The sequence below is a fragment of the Cervus canadensis genome, chromosome 21, assembly GCF_019320065.1.
Source record: "Cervus canadensis isolate Bull #8, Minnesota chromosome 21, ASM1932006v1, whole genome shotgun sequence".
Taxonomy (NCBI): domain Eukaryota; kingdom Metazoa; phylum Chordata; class Mammalia; order Artiodactyla; family Cervidae; genus Cervus; species Cervus canadensis.
The window spans coordinates 34913680-34937172 of NC_057406.1; the positions used below are offsets into that span (position 1 = coordinate 34913680).

Genomic DNA, 23493 nt, shown 5'->3' on the forward strand with positions numbered 1-23493 from the left:
CAACATTAATTTTGGATCTGTTATGGATAGAAAATATTTTTAACTGCATGGCATTTTTTTCTCAGAAATTAAATGCTTATCTTTGTAAAACTATAATAGTGTAATCAGAGAAACATAGACAGCTCGGCATGGTTACCAGGATTGGCACTTCCTGAGTAATACATAATAAATATTTAGATTTGTAGCACAAAAGAAAAGAAATAGAGAAAGAGGTCTTATAATTCTTAGGTGTTTGCAAGCTATTTAGGTCACATTATTAGAAAGATTTTTGAAAAGCAGGTCTTTGCTATGAAAGCAGAAGTAGCCCAAATCTCTCAATGAATGGATTCATTTATTCATTTATGTATTTGACAAACAAGTATTGACTGCTTCGTGTGTGCTGGTACTGTAATAAACCTTTACACACGCTGTCTTATATAATCGTCACGGCAATTTATGAAGTAGGTACTGTGGTTATCATCCCAAGATGATGCAACTGAGGCTCAAAGAGGTTACCTTGTCTGAGGCTGAAAGCTAAAAAGTGATGGAGGTGGCTTTTGAATCCCGATCTGTCAGATCCAGAGCTAAGATATACTGACCCAAGTTTCTGCCATTTAGATGCAGCCCATTTTGCTCTAAACCTTTATGTAGTTATCCTCTGTTGTCCATTTTCTGGGAGCCTGTGAGGTCTTAGCTAACTTAGAGTGGATACATTTTCTTGGGATAATAATCAATGAGATTCTCATAAGAGACAACCTAGAGTCTACCATCTTTTCTTAAGGAATTGCTGCGTATTACCAATTCATTTTTAGGGAGAACATATCACTTTAAGGATTTATTTATTGCTGATTACTATATGTCATGTTTGTGTGAAAAAGAAGCCATGATGTTAAGTGCTATGCTTTCCATAGCTCTTCTCAATGACTGACACATTACATTTCTTTAAAAAATATATATTTATTTATTTGGCTGCACCAGATCTTATTTGCGGCATATAGAATCTTTAGTTGTGACATGTGGGATATACTTCCCTGATCAGGGATTGACCCCTGTCCCCCTGCATTGGGAGCACAGAGTCTCAGCCACTGGACCATCAGGGAAGCCCCAACACATTATATTTGTATTTAATTCACTTGTTAAGGTCTGCCTCTCCACTTTAAAGCATTGACTCTATCAAAGCAGCAATTTTTGCCTCTTCTCTTAACTCTCCAGAGCCTCTGGAGCCTCTAGTATCTCCAGAACCTCAAAGACTTTCTAGCACATGGTAGATACACAGTGAACACTTATTAAATGAGGAGAATGAGATTATTTCTAAGATGTGATAGAGGGCTACATTTATTTATATCATTCATTTCAGCTCAAATTTCAGAGTAAGTTGCACTGGCACAGTTTGAGGTCACATGAGATGGAAAAAATAATACCTACTACCCTTCTGGGCACATTATTTATGATCCTTAAATTATAAAGTAAGTTTTATTTTCTCTGTTTTATACATGATGAGATTGAGTCTCAACGACTGTGTCCCCATCCCCCAGCTTAGACAGAGTCTGGAGCTCAAAGACTGATCTTTACACAATGCCTCAGGAGCAGGGCTTCCTGCCCTCCCACAAGGAGAGGAGCAGATGATGGAATGTTTTCTAAATCTCTGCACCTCTCCTTCTCTTATAGGGCTGTCTAGAGTCCTCCAGAGAGAGGCAGCCAGGATGTGTAATGGTTAAGAGTCAGGCTCTATACTCCTGACCACATACAGCCTTGAGCTCTGTATTTGCTATATGACCTTGAGCATAAAACCGTTCTGAACTTTAGTTTCCTCATCTATAAAAATGGGGTAATAACAGCAACTACCTCAAGGATATTTTACGAAGACCAAAGAGGATAATTTACGAAGAGTTCTTAGTTTAATGCCTGGCACATAAAACTGCTCAACATTAGCATTAAAACGTCAAACAATCTAGACTTGTTAATTAGTTTTTCTTACATAAAGATTGCACCAAGTATCCACTGGTGCTAATAAAAAATAGTGTGATATTTGTAACCAGGACAGTACATGTGTTTTCAGTTCTAAACCTGCTTAAATTGGTAATACATTTCTGACCCCTGAAATATACTCTAAATTTGGCTTACTGTAATAAATGTATGAGTGACTCTAATTGCAATAATAATTGTGGTGGTAACCACTAGAAGTTATCCATTTGTTAAGATATTATCCTAGGCCCCTTACTTACATTATCATTAATTCTTTAATTGACCATCAAAAGAAGGCAGTATTATTTCCATCTCACAGATAACAAAACCAAGGCTAAGAAGCTGTAATTTTGTTCAAGATCTTTTAGGTGCAAAGTGGTAAGGTCAAGATTCAGACTCTAAAGTCCATGTTTGTTCCACTATGCAGCACTGTCTCCTTGATTATAGTTCTAGACTTGATTTTAACAAAACTAAAGAAGTAGTAATCACTTGTTGAATGAACTGTAACTTGATGTTCCATGCTTTGGAGTTATTTTTACCTTTCTCATCTCATCTGATTAGAGTAGTTTTTAGTCCTTTTATCTCGTTTTTACCTTAAAATACAATTTAAAATAATAACAAATGTGGAGAGCGGATAACTTCATCATTCTACCATATTTACAGCCTATCTGATTAACAGAAAACACTTTGTTGTCTTTAAAAACTAAGGCACAGCAGGAAAAAAAAATCACAGTTGATTCAATGTTCCTTAAGTTATGGAACTCATGAGAGTTTTTTAATTAATTAGTTAATTAATTAATTTTTGGCTACACTGGGTCTTTGTTGCTGTGCATGGGCTTTAGTGGCCAGAAGCAGGGGCTTACTCTCTAGTTGCAGTGCATGGGCTTCTCATTTTGGTGGCTGCTTTTATTGCGGGGCCCAGGTTGTAGGTGCCTAGGCTTCAGTAGTAATGGCCTCAGTAGTTGTGGCTCATGGGGTCTAGAGCTTGGGCTCAGTAGTTGTGGCACACAGGCTTAGTTGTCCCTCGGCATGTGGGATCTTCCCAGATCTGGGATGGAACTCGGGTCCTGTGCATTGTCAGGCAGATTCCTAACTACTGGACCACCAGGGAAGTTCCAGCATGAGAGGTTTTGATGAGCGGTCAGGAAATAACAGTTTAAATGAGTTGCTGTGGGCTGCTCATTCTTACACTGGATCTATCCTGGTCAAATGAAATTCTCCATGGCAATTAATTTTCCCATGCCTCAATTTCTGTGCAAAGTAGAGATTAAACTGTAAATTTCTAAAAAAAAAAAAAAGACCCTATCTTACTCTTCTTCCTAGTGCCTACCACAATAAAGCTGCTGAGCTCAACTCAGTTGGGGATTGATGCTTACACTGGCAGGGTCATGAATAACAAGAGCTCAGAGATTGTACTGCCCCAATTCTTACTCCATTTTCACAAATTAGGAAATGAGTTCTAGGATTGCTCGCTGGCTTATTCCCCTGCACCTTTATACTGATTCTGTAGGCTAGTTTCAGTGATTCCAAACAACTAATAAAAAGTAATGTATCAAACTTTACTCTTTGTTGTTGCTGTTCAGTTGCTCAGTCATGTCTAACTCTGTGAACCCACGGACTGCAGCACGCCAGGCTTCCTTGTTCTTCACCGTCTTCGAGAGCTTGCTCAAACTCATGTCCATTGAGTCGGTGATGCCATCCAACCATCTCATTCTCTGTCATCCCCTTCTTCTCCTGCCCTCAATCTTTCCCAGCATCAGTGTCTTTTCCAGTGAGTCGGCTTTTTTCATCAGGTGCCAAACTTTGCTCTTTAGTTACAAACTAATCCCACTTGGTAACCAGACGCTTCCAAAGAGGAGGCATACAATTCAGTAGGGAGTGCAGGATGCTCTAGGGCACCTCTGATGGACAGTGTGGTAGAGGTGTAGGGTGCGCTAGGGTATGGCTGATGGGCTAGTAAAAACTGATTGTGTACATCTCTTCCCAACTCTGTGCTCAGTGACTTCACATTGGTAGCTTTAAATCAGCACTGGTGTTTCCACCATGGAAATTAGCAAATGCTGCAAATAGCAGCTCCCACCCCTGCCGCTGGTAATCGCTGACCAGCACCCTGCTAGAGAGATGGTCCAGTGTTGGATGTTTGCTTTGCCCTGGCTTGGAGTGTCATAGACAGTGCCTGTCAACAGTAGCAGAGTGCCATATCACACGGTGATGATTTAGAGATGCTCCCCAACCATCGACTACACACACTAAGGCTACAGGCTCTAGAATGAGGTCATATTCAAGTAGTAATAAGACAAAGCGTTTTCCCCTCCAATTTTAAGGAATTTTGCTACAATAGCCATGACAGAATTTATTTATAGGGAAACTATTGTTACATCTCATTACTACTGGTAATAAACAACTCTTCTGTAGGAAACTCCACAAGCCAGTGTATCACTTCTAACCCCTAACCGTTCAGATAAACCCCATACTGGGCATCACATTTAGAAGAGTACATTTTTAGCTTAGACTAGTGGTTCTCAGGGCTTCCCTGGTGGCGCAGCAGTAAAGAATCCTCCTGCAATGCAGGACACGGGGTTTCGATCCCTGGGTTGGAAAGATCCCCTGGAGGAGGGCGTGGCAACCCGTTCCAGTATTCTTCCCTGGAGAATCCCATGGACAGAGGAGCCTGGTGGGCTCCAGTCCATAGGGTTGCAAAGAGTCGGACACGACTGAAGCGACTTAGCAGGCAGGCAGTGATTCTCAAAGTGTGGTCTTATTTGTTAGAAATGCAAGTTTTTGGTCTCTGCCCCAGACCTATTGGATCAGAAATTCTGGAGATAAAGGAATTTTCACCAAGTCCTCCAAGTAACTCTGAACCACTAGCTTAGACTTGTGGTTACCTCTTACCAGAGGCAGTTGCAATGAGAATCTAGTAAAAATGCTTAAGCTCTGCTAAAATATTCTATCCCATTATTCTGAAATCTTGATCCAAAAGACATCTTTTAATAGATTCTCATGACATGTCCTCTTGTATATTATTTAAGTCTCTAATAAGCTATGTATTCATAAGCAATTCTTTTGAGACTGCTTCATTTGACAGATTGCAATATATCTATCATTTGTTGCAAATTATTTCTGATACACTACCTTAAATTCTACTAAATAGGTGAAAATCCATAGAAATTCTCTTAAGAAATATCCAGAGAAACATTTATAGTTCTGCGCCATCTCTTGTTGATCATTTTGGCTGTGCAAACATGAGAAGAGAGTTCATTTTGTTACTCTATTGACTGAATTAAAGTACTTTAAATACAAGGGTGAACGTTGATTAACTTACAGAAATAGAATCACATTTCAGGTACACAAATGAAAGGGGGGATGAAAGGAGAGAAACCTTGAAAGGCATTTGACAGGGGAGGTTATATTCCCCAGATAGCCCTGTCAGCCAGCTCTGTCGACAACAAAAAGAAGAAAACAAATAAATTGGAGGTTGTGTGAATGTCACAAGACCAGAATATAAATATGACACGGAGCGAAGTAAATACCAATAATTCACATTCTCACAAAATGTTTTAGGGTGATACCTTCCTGCTATGTCAAAATGAAAAGGAAAAAAAAATGATATGTAGGTAAATCTGCAAGACCCTGGGTGCAGCTTTCACTCTTTATTCATAATAAGCCAACTCAAAACGCACTACTGCAGGTACAACAGGCCAAATAACACAAACAAAGACCAAGAGTGACAAGACTCAGGACATGGATTTAAGATTCAGAGGACATTTCAACTCTGCTTAACTTTCTAACTCACAAGAGACGATGCAGTCTTCACTCTGAGCAGACAAAGAAGCTCTTTAGAATGTGAAATTCAGGACTTAGGTTTTCTCCTCTTGCTGAACAGACTGCAGAAACACGCATCCAAGAATAGGTTTTAAATGATGGCTTTTTTCTTTATTCGTTACGAAGGTCTTTCAAGCTTTTCCTGTCAACGTAATTATCCATCTGTATTTGAGCTAGACCTTAACAAGCTCTTCGAGGCTAACCCCTCAGCACTAGTTTTGTCGTTGCCACCCAGGTCCTGTCTGATTTTGTTCAGTGATGCCACCTGTCTGCCCCTGGTCCAGTGGATGCCTTCTTGAAAATCTTACATAACTGCCTTTTTCCTGTTCCATGGGCTTCACCATATATAATGGAAGCCCTTGCCCAGAATCCAAGAATGTTGTTCCAGAGAGGCCTGGCGAGTGTCACTGCTCATGAACAAGAACTCGCCCTTTCCCGCCTTGGGAAGCCAGAACACCCTGTCTTCCTGGCATGCCCAGGTCCTGCCAGCTCAGGAAACAAGACCCTTGGTCTGGTATGAGAAATCTGCTTTGCTCCCTGTGGTCATAAAGCCTTCAGCTTTAACTATTCAATAAATCCTAAAGGAAATCAACCCTGAATATTCACTGGAAGGACTGATGCTGAAGCTGAAGCTCCAATACTTTGGCCACCTGATGCGGAGAACTAACTTATTGGAAAAGACCCTGATGCTGGGAAAGATTGAAGCTAAAAGGAGAAGAGGGTGGTGGGGTATAAGATGGTTAGATAGCCTCACTGACTCATGGACATGAATCTAAGCAAACTCCAGGAGATGGTGAAGGACTGGGAAGCCTGGAGTACTGCAGTCTATGGGGTCACAAAGAGTCGGACATGACTTGGCGACTGAACAACAACAATTCAATAAATACTACTTTTCTATAAGGTGCTTGCATTCTAAACTCCAGTGAACTCTCTGATAAAGAAGTATTGTTGTCTATGACTGATTCATACTGATGTTTGGTAGAAACCAACATAATACTGTGAAGCAATTATCCTTAAATTAAAAATTAATAAATTTAAAAGCAAGTTACAAAAGCATACTATAGTACGGTAAGACTTACACAAATTTAAGAAGTAATATGATACTATGTTTTGTTATGGAGATGTAATTAAGGATAATGGGAAAAATTATTAGGAAAGTTGCAGATCAACCTCAGGATAGTGTTCATCTTTGGGACTGGGAGGGTAATAATGGTTTCAATTGTATCTATAATATTTTGTGTTTTAACATTTATATAAAACAATTTGGACAAACATTAAAAAAAAAAGAAGTATTGTTCTAATATACAGAGCTGTAGGTGAGAAAATGAACTCCCTCACTCTCCTTCCGGAGCCAATTGAGCCAAGAAGTTAAAATATGTTGGACTGATCCAGGCTTTATAGCAAATAACCTATACTAGGACATAGAAGCTGAAACTTTCAAAAATCCAAAAGGATGATCATTTTCATAGTATTTAGACATGTCATGGGGTACAACCAAAGTTATAAGAAGTGTATTTGAGGTGCTTTCTGTTCAAACTATCCAAAGGTTCTTCATAACTGGGTAACTTCTTTGACTCTTTTTTGTTTTCCCTAGACTGTCTCTGGGTGAAACAGCATTTCTGACGGTTCCCATTGCCTCAAGGGCTTATCTTCAGCTCAGACCTCTTTCCTGAGTTCTAGGCCCATGTGACTAACCTTTGAGTTCATATGGGCTTCACTGGTTTCAGTTCCCACTCTGCTTTTCCTCTTATTAAACGTGACTTATTAAATGTGAACTCCATCCACCTGGCAGCTCATGCCAGTAACTGAGCACCTCACGGATCCCTCCCTCTCCTTCAGCCCTCACATCTAATTAGTTCTCAGAGCCCTAAATTCTGCTTCCTTCACAACTCTCAGACACACCTACTTTCTCTCAGTTACCTGAACTCGGGCACGCTGCATTGCTCTGTGGATGAGAACAACTTTCTAGCTGGTCTTCCTCCCCTAATCCATTCTTCACAGCCAGAAAGACCATTCTAAAAGGCAAAGTCAATCACATAACTCCTTTGCTTCAAATGTCCTAGACTGAAATAAGAGTCCTTTGTGACCTACTTCCTGTCCATCTCTGCAAGCTCACCTTTTGCTTTTTCTTCTTCCATCCTCTGCACCGGAACTACAGAGTCCTCAACTGTTTACTCTGCATTTCTCCATGCTTTTGTACCTGCTAGTACTCTCTCTACCCTTCCTCACATCCTTTTGCTTGATTTCTGCTTACCTTTTAAAATCCATCTTCCAGGAAGTTTCTTGAAGTTACTTTCAGATTAATCACCCCTTCTGTGTATTACAGCAGACACGGTCTAGTACTTACATGGTATTGTAACTTCACTCTCTTTCCCCACTGGACTGAGAGCGCCTTGGAGGCTGAAACCTTTTTTAACCACCCAGTTCCTGGAGATGTTGAACAAAGTCTGGCCTCAAAAAAATACTTCTATCGAATGACTAAATGAAATACTCTAGAGTGAGGGTATATGTTCCCGTGCTACTTCTGGCTGGAAACCAGCTAAATTAAGGCTTCACAGAAGTACATATTACTGAAGTCAAAAAAATTGTGCAAGGAAGGCAGAGTTAGATTTTTAAGATACTGGTCAGTTAGGCTTGATTGTTGGAACGTGTCTCTCCTAAAGACAAAGGGGAGAGTCTTGGCAGTTGCCAACTTCCCAGCAGCCGCTAGGGACAAAAGCAGTTACGTGGGACAGAGCCTGACTCTGTGCACTGTGGACAGATGTTAACAAAGGAGCCCAGACACGTGCTTAGGGCCTGACAGTCCCCACGGAAGCAAGCTTAAAAGTCTCCATTGGGCCTGTGGCCAATAAACAAAAAAAAGGGCTTTCTTCCATTGTTTCAGTTCTGTAGATTCTTAATTTGAAAAATACATAGTAAGCCCCTATGCTGCTGCTGCTGCTAAGTCGCTTCAGTCGTGTCCGACTCTGTGCGACCCCATAGACAGCAGCCCACCAGGCTCTACCGTCCCTGGGATTCTCCAGGCAAGAACACTGGAGTGGGTTGCCATTTCTTTCTCCTTATCAAATTTACACTTCAATTAGATATATTTATATATTTTTAAAATTTATTTATTTTTAATGGAAGGATAATTGCTTTATAATATTGGTTTGATTTCTGCCATACATCAACATGAATTAGCCATAGATGTACATATGTTCCCTCTCTCTTGAACCTCCCTCCCTAGATATATTTTTAAAACAAACTTTGAAAAAGAACTTCATGCCTCACTTGAAAATACAGCCACATTGTGGACTATACGAATAATTTCTGTATCATTACCTCCACATTTGTCAGTGCTCTGCTGAAAAGCTGCCTTTCTGGGTTCTATCTGCTTTATTTTCTACCCAAACCTCTCCAACCCACACTCTGTCTCTCCACCAGAAATGTCATCTCTGTTCTTTAACCATCAGCCTGTCCTAATGGCAGAAAACCCTGAAAACAGCTTGTACTCAAAGAAGGCTTGGCTTTGGCTTCACAGCCCGGTGGAAACCTGACCGACTCTCAACTTGGGGACCTGTGAGGGTGCAAGATACTTACTGATTTTGTAATCAAAGGGAGAATGGAATAGAGGTGCTACTTTAAAATGCTATGTGGGCTTTGTAAATAAATAGATCTACTGCTCTAGCAGAGATGGTCTGAGTTTCAAAGCTGGCCCTGGTGGGTAGGAGTTATGATATCGCCAAACCAGCCATTTGATGACTTGCTGGGCAACTCTCAGCCACACTTCCAACTTTGTCTCTAGGAACACTGTGCTTATCGGAAAATGCAGTTTGGTTGCTTATGTTTTCCATCCTAAAGTAGAACTTAGCAACATTTTAAGGTTTCCAAAGTTGAGCGTGAATAGGTATGCTTTGATTAGAAACTCTGAATCAGAGTTTAGGAAACTCTAATGCACTAAAAAGGAAATCAGATCAAGTATGTTTTATGTCAGGAAGCCCAGGTGGCACAGTGGTAAAGAACCTGCTGCCAATGTAGGAGACACAAGAGATGTGGGTTCGATCCCTAAATTGGGAAGAGCCCCTGGAGTAGGAAATGGCAACCCACTCCAGTCTTCTTGCCTGGAAAATTATATGGACAGTGGAGCCTGGCTGGTCCATGGAGTCGCAAAGAGTCGGACACAGCTGAGCACTATCCACACACACATGTTTAATGTGCCACATCCTCTTTATCCACTCATCTGTTGATGGGCACTAAGGTTGCTTCCATGTCTTGGCCACTGTAAACAGTGCTGCGATGAACTCTGGAGTTCATACCTTTTCAAATTAGTCTCTTCTTCAGAACATTATTCAGCCATAGAAACAAATAGTGCCATTTGCAACAACATGGATGGACCTAGAGATCATCACATTAAGTGAAGTCAGAAAAAGCAAAATATCATGTGATAGCACTTATATATGGGCTCTTAAGAAATGATATAAATGACCTTATTTACAAATCAGAAATAAACTCACAGACATAGAAAACAAACTTATAGTTACCAGAGGGGACAGTGGGGGTGGAGGGGGAGATAAATTCGGAGTTTGGGATTAGCAGATACAAACTACTATATATAAAATAGATAAACAACAAAGACCTACTGCATAGCACAGGGAACTATATACAGTGTCTTGTAATAACCTATAATGGAAAAGAACCTTGAAAAGAAATATATATGTATATAGTGAAAGTGTTACTTGCTCAGTCATGTCTGACTCTTTGTGACCCCTTGAACGGTAGCCTGCCAGGCTTCTTTGCTCATGGGATTTTCCAGGCAAGAATACTGGAGTGGGTTGCCATTTCCTTCTCCAGGGGATCTTCCTGACCCAGGGATTGCACTTGGGTCTCCTGCATTGCAGGCAGATTCTTTACTGTCTGAGGAGGGAGATAAATTAGGAGTTTTGGATTAGCAGATAAATACTATATATAAAATAGGTAAACAACACGGACCTACTGTATAGCACAAAGAACGATATCTGTGCTGTTGCCCATACTGTTTCACCCAAGCTACCTGATTTGAGGGCTGGTTCCAGCATTTACTAGCTTTGTGCTTCTGTTTCCTCGGTTATAATACAGGGATCATAATAGCACCTACTTCATAGGGTTTTGTCCTGATTACATGAAGAAATCCACACAAAGCTCTTAGAAGAGCCCCAGCCACAAAGTAAGTATCCAGTGACCGTTAGTGATCATTACTATTATCATCACCTCTTTCAAGAACCATTTCAAATCCACCTCTTTAGCAAAGGCTTTTTTAATTGCCCAACTCAATGTTGTTTTTTTCCTCTTTTTGTACTTCTCTGAATAGCATTTGACACAGAATGCCCTGCCTTAGAATAGTGTGTGCACTTATTGTGGCCTGGCCTGGACTATACAGTTCCCAAGGTTGAGGAAGTTTTGTTCATCATCGTATGCATTGAAGGACCTTGCATAGCTCCTGGCACATCAAAAGGACTTAATAAATACTGGCTAAATTGAAATAAATTGACATTCCTATTTTGAATACTCCTTTCCACAAGCTGAGGAAAAATATCCCATAAAGATAAGCAAATGAAATGAACACCTTGATAACAAGCATGTTACTGGTGAAAGACACAGAGATTGATGTCATTAGAAAGCTTGCCCTGATAACATCCTTTCATCCTTGTTCTTGGTTGCAGGTCTGCTTAGTGGCCTATCTCGGTTTGTTTATGCTTTGTGTCTCCTATCAAGTTGACGAACGGACATGTATCCAGTTTGCCATGAAAGTAAGTTGTCATTTTTCTTTCTCTTTTATCATCACATAGAAAGAAACATGAGAACAAAAGCAAGGAGGACTTTTTAAGGGGTTGCGTATCTGATTATTCTAGAAATTGGATTTTTAGGCAGGCCAAAAAATGTTTTAGGAGGACATTCATCCAGTCCCCAGAGGTAATGCAGATTTTTCTTTTTTTTTGGTAAGTCTTAATTTCCATGAACTGGATTTGCACGGAGCACATGAAGTCTGTCCTCCAATGCCCTTAAAAGGAATATCGAAAATTCGTCAGCTCAACAAAACACTTGGCTAAGGAAAAGATGTCTTAGATCAGTGCCCGCTTTCCCATTTGGGTTTTTTTTTTCTTTTTTTTTAGAATGCTTTAATAATGAAGCAGTCTAAGTGCATTTCCCCTTGTAGGTGGGATCACTGAGACAGAGGAAAGTATATTGGGTGCACCCAAATGATCTGTGCCAAGAGTCTGAGGGCAAAGGTGGGAGACTGGGATATGCTTGGTGTAGCAAATGTGTGTGTCTTTCCTGTGTGTGTCTTTTTCCTGTTAGAGACGGTGCATTTGGTTGGAGCCAGTTCAAGTACACAGCATTTTCACTGCACAGTAGAATCTGCTCCAAAGGGAAACACAGACACACCCTTTCAGAGTTTAGGGAGATAAACACCCCACTCAGCCATCAGAGTTAGTAGAAATTCAATTCCTACATTCTCTTTCAACTCCTGCAGCAGAGAACAAAAAGCTTTCTGTAATGGTGGTGGTGGCTGTTTTTTTTCTTGGGGGGGGGTCCACTCACATTGTTTACTTTTCTTCTACAAGAAAACACATAAAAACTGGATACCCTTTTGTTCACTAAAATAAGAAAGCATAAGGCATAAGAGTAAGTTAACTATATCATTTGGAAATTACAAAAATGAAGAAAATAAGATGTCCGTATATTCTAGTATATTGACATAAAAAACAATGTGCTGATACATACATATATGTATACATATTTAAGTCACACTGTAAAAGAGTAACTAGTGAAGAAATATCCAAATTATTTTGACTAGCAAAAAACCTAGCTACACAAAATATATGGTATGATCATACAAAAATAAAAAAATAGCTCTCATGTACAGAGCAAAAAATAGTTTCTCTGAGTGGTGGGTTTATAGATACATTTTGGTAGGTGTTTTCTTCAATTTTGAGGTGTTCTCCAATAGTTAGATGTAACTTTTCTAGTTTAAAAATTGAATGGATGCTATTTTAAAAATTGATAGAATTTTGGTGGATATGCCTCACATGGAAATTTTACTTTTTCTGTCTGAGGGTGTTCCTTAAAGAAGGCCAGACTAAGCAGACATCATCCCTGTTTACTTTTTGAGTAGAAGTCTGAATAAACTGCAAGGCTTAGTAATGGTTTTTTTTCAAAGCCAGAAAGCCTAGTAAGAAATATGTTAAACCATGTGAATGTCACTCATCAGGTTAAAAGGGCTCTAAACTAGGTTCATCAATTTCTGTGAAACACCGTCATCTCCCTCTCCCCCATGATCCCAGGAGACAGTAGAGGCAACAGCATCATTTTCACAGAGGCCCCTAAAGCCTAAATGTCTTCACTTAAGGAGTAAGGACAAATAAATAAAAAAGGCATTGCTAGTGTCTGCCAGGTTGAGAAGTCCCCACTAGGAAGATCTCATTAGCTATCTTTTTTTCCCCACCTGTGACAGACATTGACAAATACAGAGACACTTTCTCTTCTCCTGAATGTGACCTTTAGTGATGCTAGTTTTCAGCTGTCTAAGATGCCCGCTATATTATCTTCAGGTCGAAAGTGAGTTTCAGTCAATCTCCCGGTTTTCCAAAGTCAAGACAGATTACAGCCACACTACCCTGGGCTTCTCACATTGTTTAGAGGAGAGGGGATGAAACGCACCTTCCTGCGGTGTTTCTCACTTAGCAAAACCATTTTAGTGATTGATATCCTGGCCACACTTTGGAGAGAATTTATTTCCTTGTGTTGAACGCTCAGATAGGCAGCACAAGCCATCCTCCGAGGGTGATGAAAGTGCCTCTGTGCAGCGCGCGCCTGCGCGCGCGCACGCACGCACACGCACACACACACACACACACACACACACACACACGCGCGCACACACACACACACACACACACACACACACACACACCCCTCCCCTTTTCCTTACAGACAATAGCCACGGCAGCTTGTCTTTTCATCTCAAGCTAGCACAATCTTTTCCTGCGGCCCTTTGGCAGGCCCTGTGAGCATCCTTCCATTCTTCTCCCTGGACTCTGCTCCTGGGCTTGGGGGGCCATCCCGCCATGGATTGGGCCTCCTGCCTATTCTCGTGGCTCTATTTTCTCGGGGCTCACCTTGATGGTTTTCAGAATCGTGTCCAGTTCATGTGCTTGCGGAAACACTCGGGAGGCACATTTCCCCACGAGGGTATTGGAGGCGCAATGGCCCGGTACCCACCGCCCTCCGGGAGGCCCCCGGGCTGCCGCCGTTTCCCCCTGCCCATCGAGCAGCAGAGGGGCCTTACCCTGCCTGCCCCCCGGGAAGATACTTAAATTGAAACCGAACCGCCCTCCTCCCGAAGTAACTGAACTCTGAAGCGGCGGCCGGGTACCAATTAGAGGCGGCGAGCGCGGGGCCGCGGTTACCTAAGTGCGGGGGGCGCCCGCCTCCGCCCGCTGTCCTGCGCCGGCCGCCGGCGTGTCACCCGCAAGACAGATGCGGCCGGAGCCGCGCTGCTAGCAAGATATATTTGCTGGCATTCCCAAGGTCATCGTAAACACTTTCATTGATAGTTTATTTGTGCCTTGTAGGTAAAACCAGCCACTTGATTTTAAATTACAGATTCTGACCCAGAAGCTTGTTGCTGTCGGCTGAGTTGAAAGCCGCGAAGGAAAAATGCTATAGCGCTGCAGAAGTGGCCCATAGGCTTTGGCCGATCAAGTCTATATTTATGTCTTGAAATGGAGAAGAAACTTGATGCTGTGGCTCACTCTTGTTTACTTGGCCCGATGCTTTTCTGCAGTGGGAGAAGCAGAATCACCATGTGTGAGCTAGTGCACCAATGAAAATGTATTCTTATTTAAAGGAGCGGAGGGGCATGGCTTTCATTGTGCTCTTGAGGCTTTTAGCATATTTAAGATACTCGGTTCAGTTCAGTTCAGTTCTCGGTTAAAACTGAGTAATCTCTCCGTATTTGTGTAAATATTTACATCTTTTATACAAGCCAAGTATGTGTTGTTACTCTCACATGACATAGAAGACAAAGTCAGTAGGATTGATATCCTAAAAGTCCTGAGAACAGGCAGCTCTTCCCACTCTACTAATGTGTTTATTTCACACATACTGAAATAGTGCTACTGCGTACCAGTCACTGTTCTAAGCCCTGTACATATATCAACTCTTTGGATCCTTAGAGTAATGCTGTGAAGCCAGTGTTAGATGAAGAAGCAGAGGGACACATGGGATTGATTAATTTGCCCAAGGTTCATAGTTAAGGGGGGAGAACCAGGATTCTAACCCAGGCTGTCTGGCTCCCCAGCACATGCCTGTAATCCTCATCCAGCCCTGCTGTGCACTTGCTAAATGTCTTGGCAAACCTTTTGATCTTTAGGCCAAGAAGTTCTCTTTTAAAAAGAGACAAAACTCTCATTTCAGCAAATGGATTTTCATAATGGTTATGAGAACATATTTTTTTTTTTGCAACAATTTGACTAACAGATCAAGAATAAGGGATTATTGTCATTGTTTCAAGATAATGCATCAGTGGATGCTCTAGAAATTCTCTAAGGATATACATGTGTGTGTGGGGGGAGGGGGTGTTTTGACAAGACTTCCTTAGTGCCATCCATTGATGACAATAAAATGTGTAAAGAATACTCTAGTTGGGGCCTTTCTAAAGAAGCAGATGACTCTCAGGTAGGAAATTATTCCTTTAATTTAAGCCTTCTCTGCTGGTAGAGTCTTTGCTGTATCCATGTACTCAGAGCCATTTGTTCCCAGTCCCCTGCGTCTGCCCCGGAGACGCAGCTTCCAGTGGCAGACATGCGCCACAAGGCCAGCACAAGGTAGTCTGGTCCTTGGCATCAAGGTTTTGAAGTCAGTTGTCAAGCCTGAATATTTCAAAACAACCCAAAATGTTTCAGATATTCTGCCTCAATGACCCCACAAAATAAATCCATACTTTTTAACCTATTTTTGTAGAAAATATGCCCACTGAAAATTTGGGGGACAGGCAGAACCAAGGCCATGCATTCAATATTACAAATCAAATAGTTCCTCTTAATTTTTATTAAAATAGTGCCACTGTGTGTGTTTGTGGTTCCCTTCCTCCAAGAGAGATTAAACATGTGTGCATAGGTTATCCTTGTTGTGTCCCTGAGATAGAGGTTTCCATAAACTGTGTCACATGTGAAGAAACGTGGGTTATATGTGACAATCCTTCATATGATTTGAAATGAAAAAGGGACTGTGTGTTTAAGATGTTTTTGTTGAGAAGATCCAAAGAACCCCTGCATTATTTGCTCCTGCAGCCACGTGAAGTCCACGTGGCTTTAACCGGGGTCTTTTCTCTTCTTGTGTCTGCAGTGAAGCATCCAAGTAAGCTAGATCCATGCACAGAGCTCCAACACACACACACATACACACCCAACACCACATACCCCACTCAAGAAAGAAAAAATAAATTTTGAAGTATTCTATATTTAAGACTTGAAATTGTCCCTGTGTGGAAAATCACTTATCTGTAGGACTTATGTGCATGTATTTTATAATCTTACGTGTATGTTTTTATTTTGAGTTGCATTTACTTGGAGGTGGAGGGAGGGCATAATCTTTTCAGAGCAATTTTTTAATTGGAGGATAATTGCTTTACAATGTTGTGTTGGTTTCTGCCATACAATGGAAATCAGTCACTTTATATATATATATACATACATATATATACTCTTGCCTGGAGAATTCCATGGACAGAGGAGCCTGGCGCGCTACACAGTCCATGGGGTCACAAAGAGTCCGACACGACTGAGCAACTAACACTTTCAAAGATATATACATGTGTGTATATAAATCCCCCCTCCCTCTTGAGATTGCCTCCCCCTCCTTCAGATCAACTTTAATCTGAACCTGGACTGGATGTGCCTGATCTTCCTTTGAGGAGTTCACATTCACCAGAACTGCTCTATGAGCACCTTTTGACTATAGGTGTGTAACTCTTACACTAAGAACTTAGTTTAGTACACCAGTGCCAATAGCTGGGGACTGTGTTCCTTATCTAGATCCTCAGTAGGCTGGACCATTAAGAGGAAGGATTCCAGTAGGGAAGTCCAATCACAAGAAGATTTCTTGTTCTATAAAATGATTTATATAGCAGTCATGTTAACAATCATTCACAATTTCATGATCAAAATATTTCAGGTTTAGGGTAAATGTCTGAGTTGTCCAGGGATTCCATGGTTCTTTAGTAGCAGAGTTAGAACTTTCACCAGACTTTTCAATTCCAAGGCTAACATGCAGGCTAATGGTGTTTAGAACCTTGGTGACCAAGGGACCATTTACAGCTTATTTTTATGCTCAGAAACTACATGGTTATAGATGGTCTTGAGATGAGATTTACAGATGATGAAGCCAACATTGAGTAACCTACTTTCTGGAGCTTTATTTTTTTTTTCTCTTAGCAACATCTGATTGGGGATCTTGGCATTCCTGGACATAGTTTGGCAACCACTCCATTAAGCATGCTTCCTAGGTGACGCTAGTGGTAAAGAACCCGCTTGCCAGTGCAGGAGATGTAAGAGACCCGATTCAATCCCTGGGTCGGGCAGATCTCCTGGAGAAGGAAATGGCAACCCACTCCAGTATTCTAGCCTGGAGAATCCCATGGACAGAGGAGTCTGGCGGGCTACAGTCCATGGGGTCGCAAAGAGTCAGACGTGACTGAAGTAACTTAGCACACACACAAGCTACTGAACATAGTTTCTTGTTTTTTTTATTAACACATGTTGCTAGTTGACCAATCATTGCCAGTTTTGGCCAACACTGTTTACATTGCAGAAACTTGTTCTCCACTTCTAATGTTGTTGTAGTCTTTATATCAGCAATCATTAAGGTCAAAACAAGCACAGTCTGTCCTTCAGGGATGGCTCTTGTGTTTGGGATTCATCTAAGCTGCCTGCTACACCCACACACAAACATCCCCAGATCAAGCTCAAATTGTTGGCTTGACTCATGAAAGCACCCTCCATCTGTACGACAAATGAGAAGCCCATCAGAGTTCCAGGAAGGCTCACTAACAGTCCATAAGGGCCATTGTCACGTCTTGGGCACCACGTTTCTGAGGACAGAGGGGGAGCTTCCTAGGGGAGAAGAAGTCTTCTGTGTTAGCTTTGGCGGTAGTCATCCAGCACCCTCTGTAACTGGAAAGCCTTTCTTCTGCTTTCTTGCAGCTCCTGTACTTCGTCCTGAGCGCCCTTGGCCTGACGGTCTGCGTGTTGGCCGTGGCGTTCGCCGCTCACCACTATGCCCAGCTCGCACAGTTTACCTGCGGAACCGCATTCGACTCCTGCCAATGCAGACTGCCCTCCTCCGAGCCCCTCAGCAGGACCTTTGTGTACCGGGATGTGACCGACTGTACCAGCATCACTGGCACCTTCAAACTGTTCCTCCTCATCCAGATGATTCTGAACTTGGTCTGTGGCTTGGTGTGCTTGTTGGCCTGCTTTGTGATGTGGAAACACAGGTACCAGGTCTTTTATGTGGGTGTCAGGATGTGCTCCGGGACAGCTTCTGAAGGTCAGCAGCAAAAGGTCTAACATTCTTGCTCAAAGGTGGAAGAGAAAACAGCAGAGCCTGACTGAGATTTATTTTTTTTTTTTTTAAAGAAGAGAAAGGAAAGGAAGGAAGAAAAACTTTTGACAGTAATCAGTATTCACCATTCTAAATGAATATTTTTCTATTTTTCAGGAAATGAAAGAGCATTTTTTTCAGGTTTCCATAGTATTTTTTTAAATAAATTCTTAAGGTTTAAATTGACTTTGAGATGTTTAAAAAAAAAACAAAACCACAGAACAGAGAGAGAAAGGTATAGATCTACCTTTAGAGTCTGGAGTCTATTCTTAATACTCTTGTATCTATTACTTATATAATCTTCTTTCCTGTTAGTCCAGCTTGATTAGGACGGTTTCAGGCCCACTTGCTAAATTTTCTAGAATCTTCCTCCAGCCCCTCACCCTTCCTGCTGTGATTGTCACTACACTTCAGAGGAAGGCAGGAGGCAGGACCTAGGGGAGAACTGAACAGCCAGGCTGACTCTCTCTGTTCTATTTTCCCTGGTAGAGATGTCTCCAAGGCATGAAAACAGCCTGAAAGAGCAGAGTAGAAAAGGAAGAGACTTTGTAAAAAGGCTAAATAATTACAAACACCTGGGCTGGGGCGGCCTTTCTCCTCCGCTCCCTCAGTTTGGGTCTGTAAGCAGATCACTTAGTGAATGCTTTGGATGATTGTCTGCTTCTCAATAATTGAAAGTTGGTGGTAGCTATATTCTTAATGGGGCTTCCCTGATGTAGAAGGCTTAAAAATAATTACATTATGCTTCTATTCTGTCATCTAAAACAAATCATTAAAACTAATTTCTAGCTAATTGTTAATTATAACGATGCTCAGAAGTCTATTTAATGAGCTCTGGCTGTACTTACGTAGCACCATCGGTATTAGGAGAAATTACTCATGAGAGAGGAGGCTCAATGATTCTTCCTTCTGAAAGCCAAGCTTTGCAAGGGAGAGAAAAAAATTTTTTTTATTAATAGCTCAGGTTAAAAATACTCATTTAAATAAAAACAAGAGCATTTGTAATGGGGAATGTTTATACAAATAGCACATTTGTGATGTTTTATAAAGTTTCTCTCTTGGCAGCTAAGTACTTTTGAGGAAGATTAGGTAATGCTGATGTGCTCCATTCACGAAACTCTATTTGATATGTAATCCTATTGTTGATTTGTATGCACAAACAACTAGAGCCTTAAACTAATATTTTGAGGTCCTTGTTTGAACACTGGGCCATTGACTTGGAGGGTAGTTTTTGGTTTTGTTTTGTTTTGAAGTGACTTACTTAAGAGTACAAGGACACTCTGGTTGGAGACTTTCCTCCCTAATTATTGTTCTCATTGAATTTGGAACAATATCAATGTTTTAAGGAAGGAGTGCAGATGCAAATTCATGTAGCATAAGTGTTCCCAAGAACTTTCTCTATTAGGCTGCTTTGTTGAAAGCAGAAACTCAAGATAATAATTGAGCTTAATTTGCTTCCTTCTCCACATTGCCTACAGATATATTTTACTAATAATTAAATCCTACCCTTAAAAAATAATTTCCATTGTTTGCCTTAAAAGGCATTTGAATAATTCCACTGATTGTGACAGAAGTGTCAATCATTACATACTATAAATATAAAAAAAAACCCGGGAAATATTAAGTTAGTTGGAGGATTGTAAATACAGATTATGCCCTCCAGATAAAACACTTGATTAACAGATGTTAAAACCTTTTTATGTATTGACTTGTTTTAAAAATGACCTTCCTACATACTAGCTCAGGCCAAAAATGCACATTTGGGGGCTTAGTGGATGACTTGAGAGCAGAGGTTTAATCATGCACAAAAATTATATCACCACAACACCAAGCCTCTTGGTGACAACCTGAAAAATACTTTGTGCCCTGTTTTTAAAAAATTCCAATAACTGAGTCCATTTTTTATTTTGATAGTTTCCTACAAAAAAAATGACTGATACTCTGTGGCCTCTTTTTTAAAGAGTAAGAAACCAGTACTTTAATGCTAATTACTGTGAATAAGGCATCCTTGGAAGCACACTCTGAATACCTTAAAAACTTTTTTATGGCAAACACTACAAATTTTTCTATCAGAAAATCAAATCCTACACAACACTAAGGTGCTCCATGCTTTACAAGCAACTCACAGGGTATTTCAAATGGTAGAATAACTCTAGGTTATGTGCTTCCTTTTTTAAAAATAATGCAGCCAGTAAGAACTGACATAATGATAAACTTGATAATAATCAGGAGACATATATATATGTATATATGATGTAGGGCTTCCAGGGTGGTTCAGTGGTAAAGAATCTGCATGCCAATTCAGGAGACACAGGAGACGTAGGTTCAGTCCCTGGGTTGGGAAGATTCTTTGGAGAAGGAAATGGTAACCCACTCCAGTATTCTTGCCTGGAGAATTCCATGGATAGAGGAGCCTGGCGGGCTATAGTCCATGGGGTCACAAAGAGTCAGACATGACTGAGTGACTGATCACACACACATATATGTTGTATATATAATGAGGATTTTGCTATTGTGTGACTGAATCATTCTGAAATCCCTAAAGAAAGAAAAAAAATGTTAAGTGAAAGAATAAAAAATAAAATGAAAAAAATTAAAAAGGAAAGAAAGGGAAGATTTCTATGCTGCAAACTCACTGTGTATTGATACATGTGAGAATTGTGTTGCATGAATAACAAACTGCTTTGGGCTGAACTTGAAGTATTTTGAGGTTGTGTTTTGCAAATATTGAAGTTACAGTAATGGCAACAGAAAAGGAACAGATACAGAGCTTTACACTTAGCAAAATGTTACATTTAAAATCTGACAAGGCGCCAAGATGGTGACTGTCTCTTCTAAACCATGAAACAGTAAGATTTGCGCAATCCTCCTCCTCTCCCACCTCCTTCAGGAGAATTAAATGAATCAAGACTTTGAAAAGAGGGGGAACAGCCAGGACTTGGCAGCACTTGAAATAGGAGGAATACAGCAGCCTAAATGTGCAGACTTTGTAACCAAGCCCACCCGAGATCGGTCTGTGCTTTCACGTGACCACCATCTGTGCCTCCCTCACTCCATCCAAATTTGTGTAGGCAGCTCCTTGGAGCCATTCCTAAAAATATAGCTACACCAGGCCCTGGAAACTGTAGTCAAGTAACAGGCCTAAGTTTTTTCCCTCCTCGAATTAAACCTCCATTAGATCTCTTTTGAAGGACCTTTCAGCTGCAGGCATCAGTGTGTTCTGACAGCGAGACACGTTATGTGTGTGTTTTCTATTTGTATCCAGGACATCAGGATCTGTTCATCTTCTTGTACTTCCTCTCTTGCATGCAGTATATCTGGACTATGTTTATAGATCTGTTTAGAAAAGGGTGGGATAGAGGATATCCAAGGGAGTTTCCGAGGGGCAGAGATGAATCAGTTAACGATAATCAGAAATGAACTTAAAAGTTGGCTTGAAAAAACAATCACGTCCTATCATGACACACACCTTTACATTTTCTAGCTCCTGTCGCTGAACTGTTGCTGTGTGGCTGTACGTTTCTGTAAATCCTGCTGACTCAGTTCTCACTGTACTCAAAAGAATTTGATCGTGTGTTTAGATGTACGTGTATGCAGGGTAGTGTTACAAAGTGCGGATGGCCACATATACTGACTCACAGTGGAAACATTCATTTGGAGAAAGCCTCAGTAGCTCAGCCTGTGAAATGAGCCTGTGATTGGTTCTTCTAATTGTCTAGTATTTTATTATCTCAAAGAATTAGTCCCTTTGAAAACATTGGTCTGTACTTTGGTGCTGTGGTTTTGTTCTTCTGGCATTGAGGGTATAGTGATTAGAAAACAAAGTGTATCTTACATGTTTGAGGTGGTTGTTTTTGAGAGGGTGTGTATAATGTAGATTTTCTTTGTTAATAAAATTTTCATAATCTCTGAAAATGCTGTGTTTGAATGTGTTTTAAAGTGATGGTACGTTGCACATGAACTAGTCTACATAAAATCTCTCAACTTAGTGTTTACATCAAAAATCTGGGTTTAAAAGAGTAGACAAGCACCAATATGAATTTTGACTCCAGTGTTCTTTTGGTACACTACATCCACTGTCAAAGTCGAGGTTGTAAATTCTCTCCAGGCAAAGGGAGTTGAAAAAAAATTTTTGCAAAAGATACTTGGAATGCTGATCTTCATTTATACATATAAATGTTAAGTAACACGTGTGCTCAGTTGTGTCCAACTCTTCCGACCCCATGAACTATAGCCTGTCAGGCTCCTCTAACTATGGGATTTTCCAGCAAGAATACTGCAATGGGTTGCCTTTTCTTCCTCCAGGGGATCTTCCTGACCCAGGGATCGAACCCACATCTCCTGCTGCTTCTGCATTGGCAGGCAGATTCTTTACCACTGAGTCATGTAGGAAGCTCCAAGTTTGGCCTAAAAGAATGGGATACATGTCGAGTATTATATGCTCAATCATACTCAACACTGAATTATACATAAAAACAGACGGCCTATTCCATTTCAAACCTGAAAACAAGGGTTCCTTCTTACCAACTCAGAGGCAATTTAAATAGTTGATTAAACTGTAAAATGCTAGTTCAGCTTGTAGAATGCCAGAGGAAAGGGGTAACAGTTGGGACACACGCTCTGAGCTGGACTTACTATCCTTAGTCCTAAGACTGCAAGTCCTAGGGTTAGGAATCTGACTGTCACTTTCTGGCTGTGTGACTTTGGACAAACGGTTTAGTTTTGTTTCTTCACCTATAAAGTGGAGAAAAACATAACTGCCTCACAGAGTCATGGGAAAGGTTAGATGAAATAGCACTTTGCAAAGTGGCTCATAGAAGGGTCTTGGTGAATATTTGGTTTCCTCCTTCCTTGCATGCTTGCATGCTAAGTCATTTCAGTCATATCCAACTCTTTGCAACCCCATCGATTGCACCATCCCAGGTGGCACTAGTGGTAAAGAACCTGCCTGATAATGAGGAGACGTAAGAGATGTGCTTGATCCCTGGGTCAGGAAGATTCCCTGGAGGAGGAAATGGCAACACACTCCAGTGTTCTTGCCTGGAAAATCCCATGGACAGAGGCGCCTGATGGACTGCAGTCCATAGGGCATCAAAGAGTCAGACA

The 23493-nt window shown here is 41.0% G+C and overlaps 1 protein-coding gene across 1 annotated transcript in view; it reads left to right on the forward strand.

The window, feature by feature from the left end:
- SSPN (sarcospan) overlaps window positions 1-22302 on the forward strand; it is a 42673-nt gene extending 20371 nt beyond the window's left edge. Inside the window, exons 2-3 of the mRNA XM_043440417.1 lie at window positions 11445-11531; window positions 17988-22302. Of these exons, the coding sequence (XP_043296352.1) occupies window positions 11445-11531; window positions 17988-18353 (453 nt within the window). The 3' untranslated portion in view covers window positions 18354-22302. The remainder of the gene's footprint in view (window positions 1-11444; window positions 11532-17987) is intronic.
- Window positions 22303-23493: the final 1191 nt, after the last annotated feature.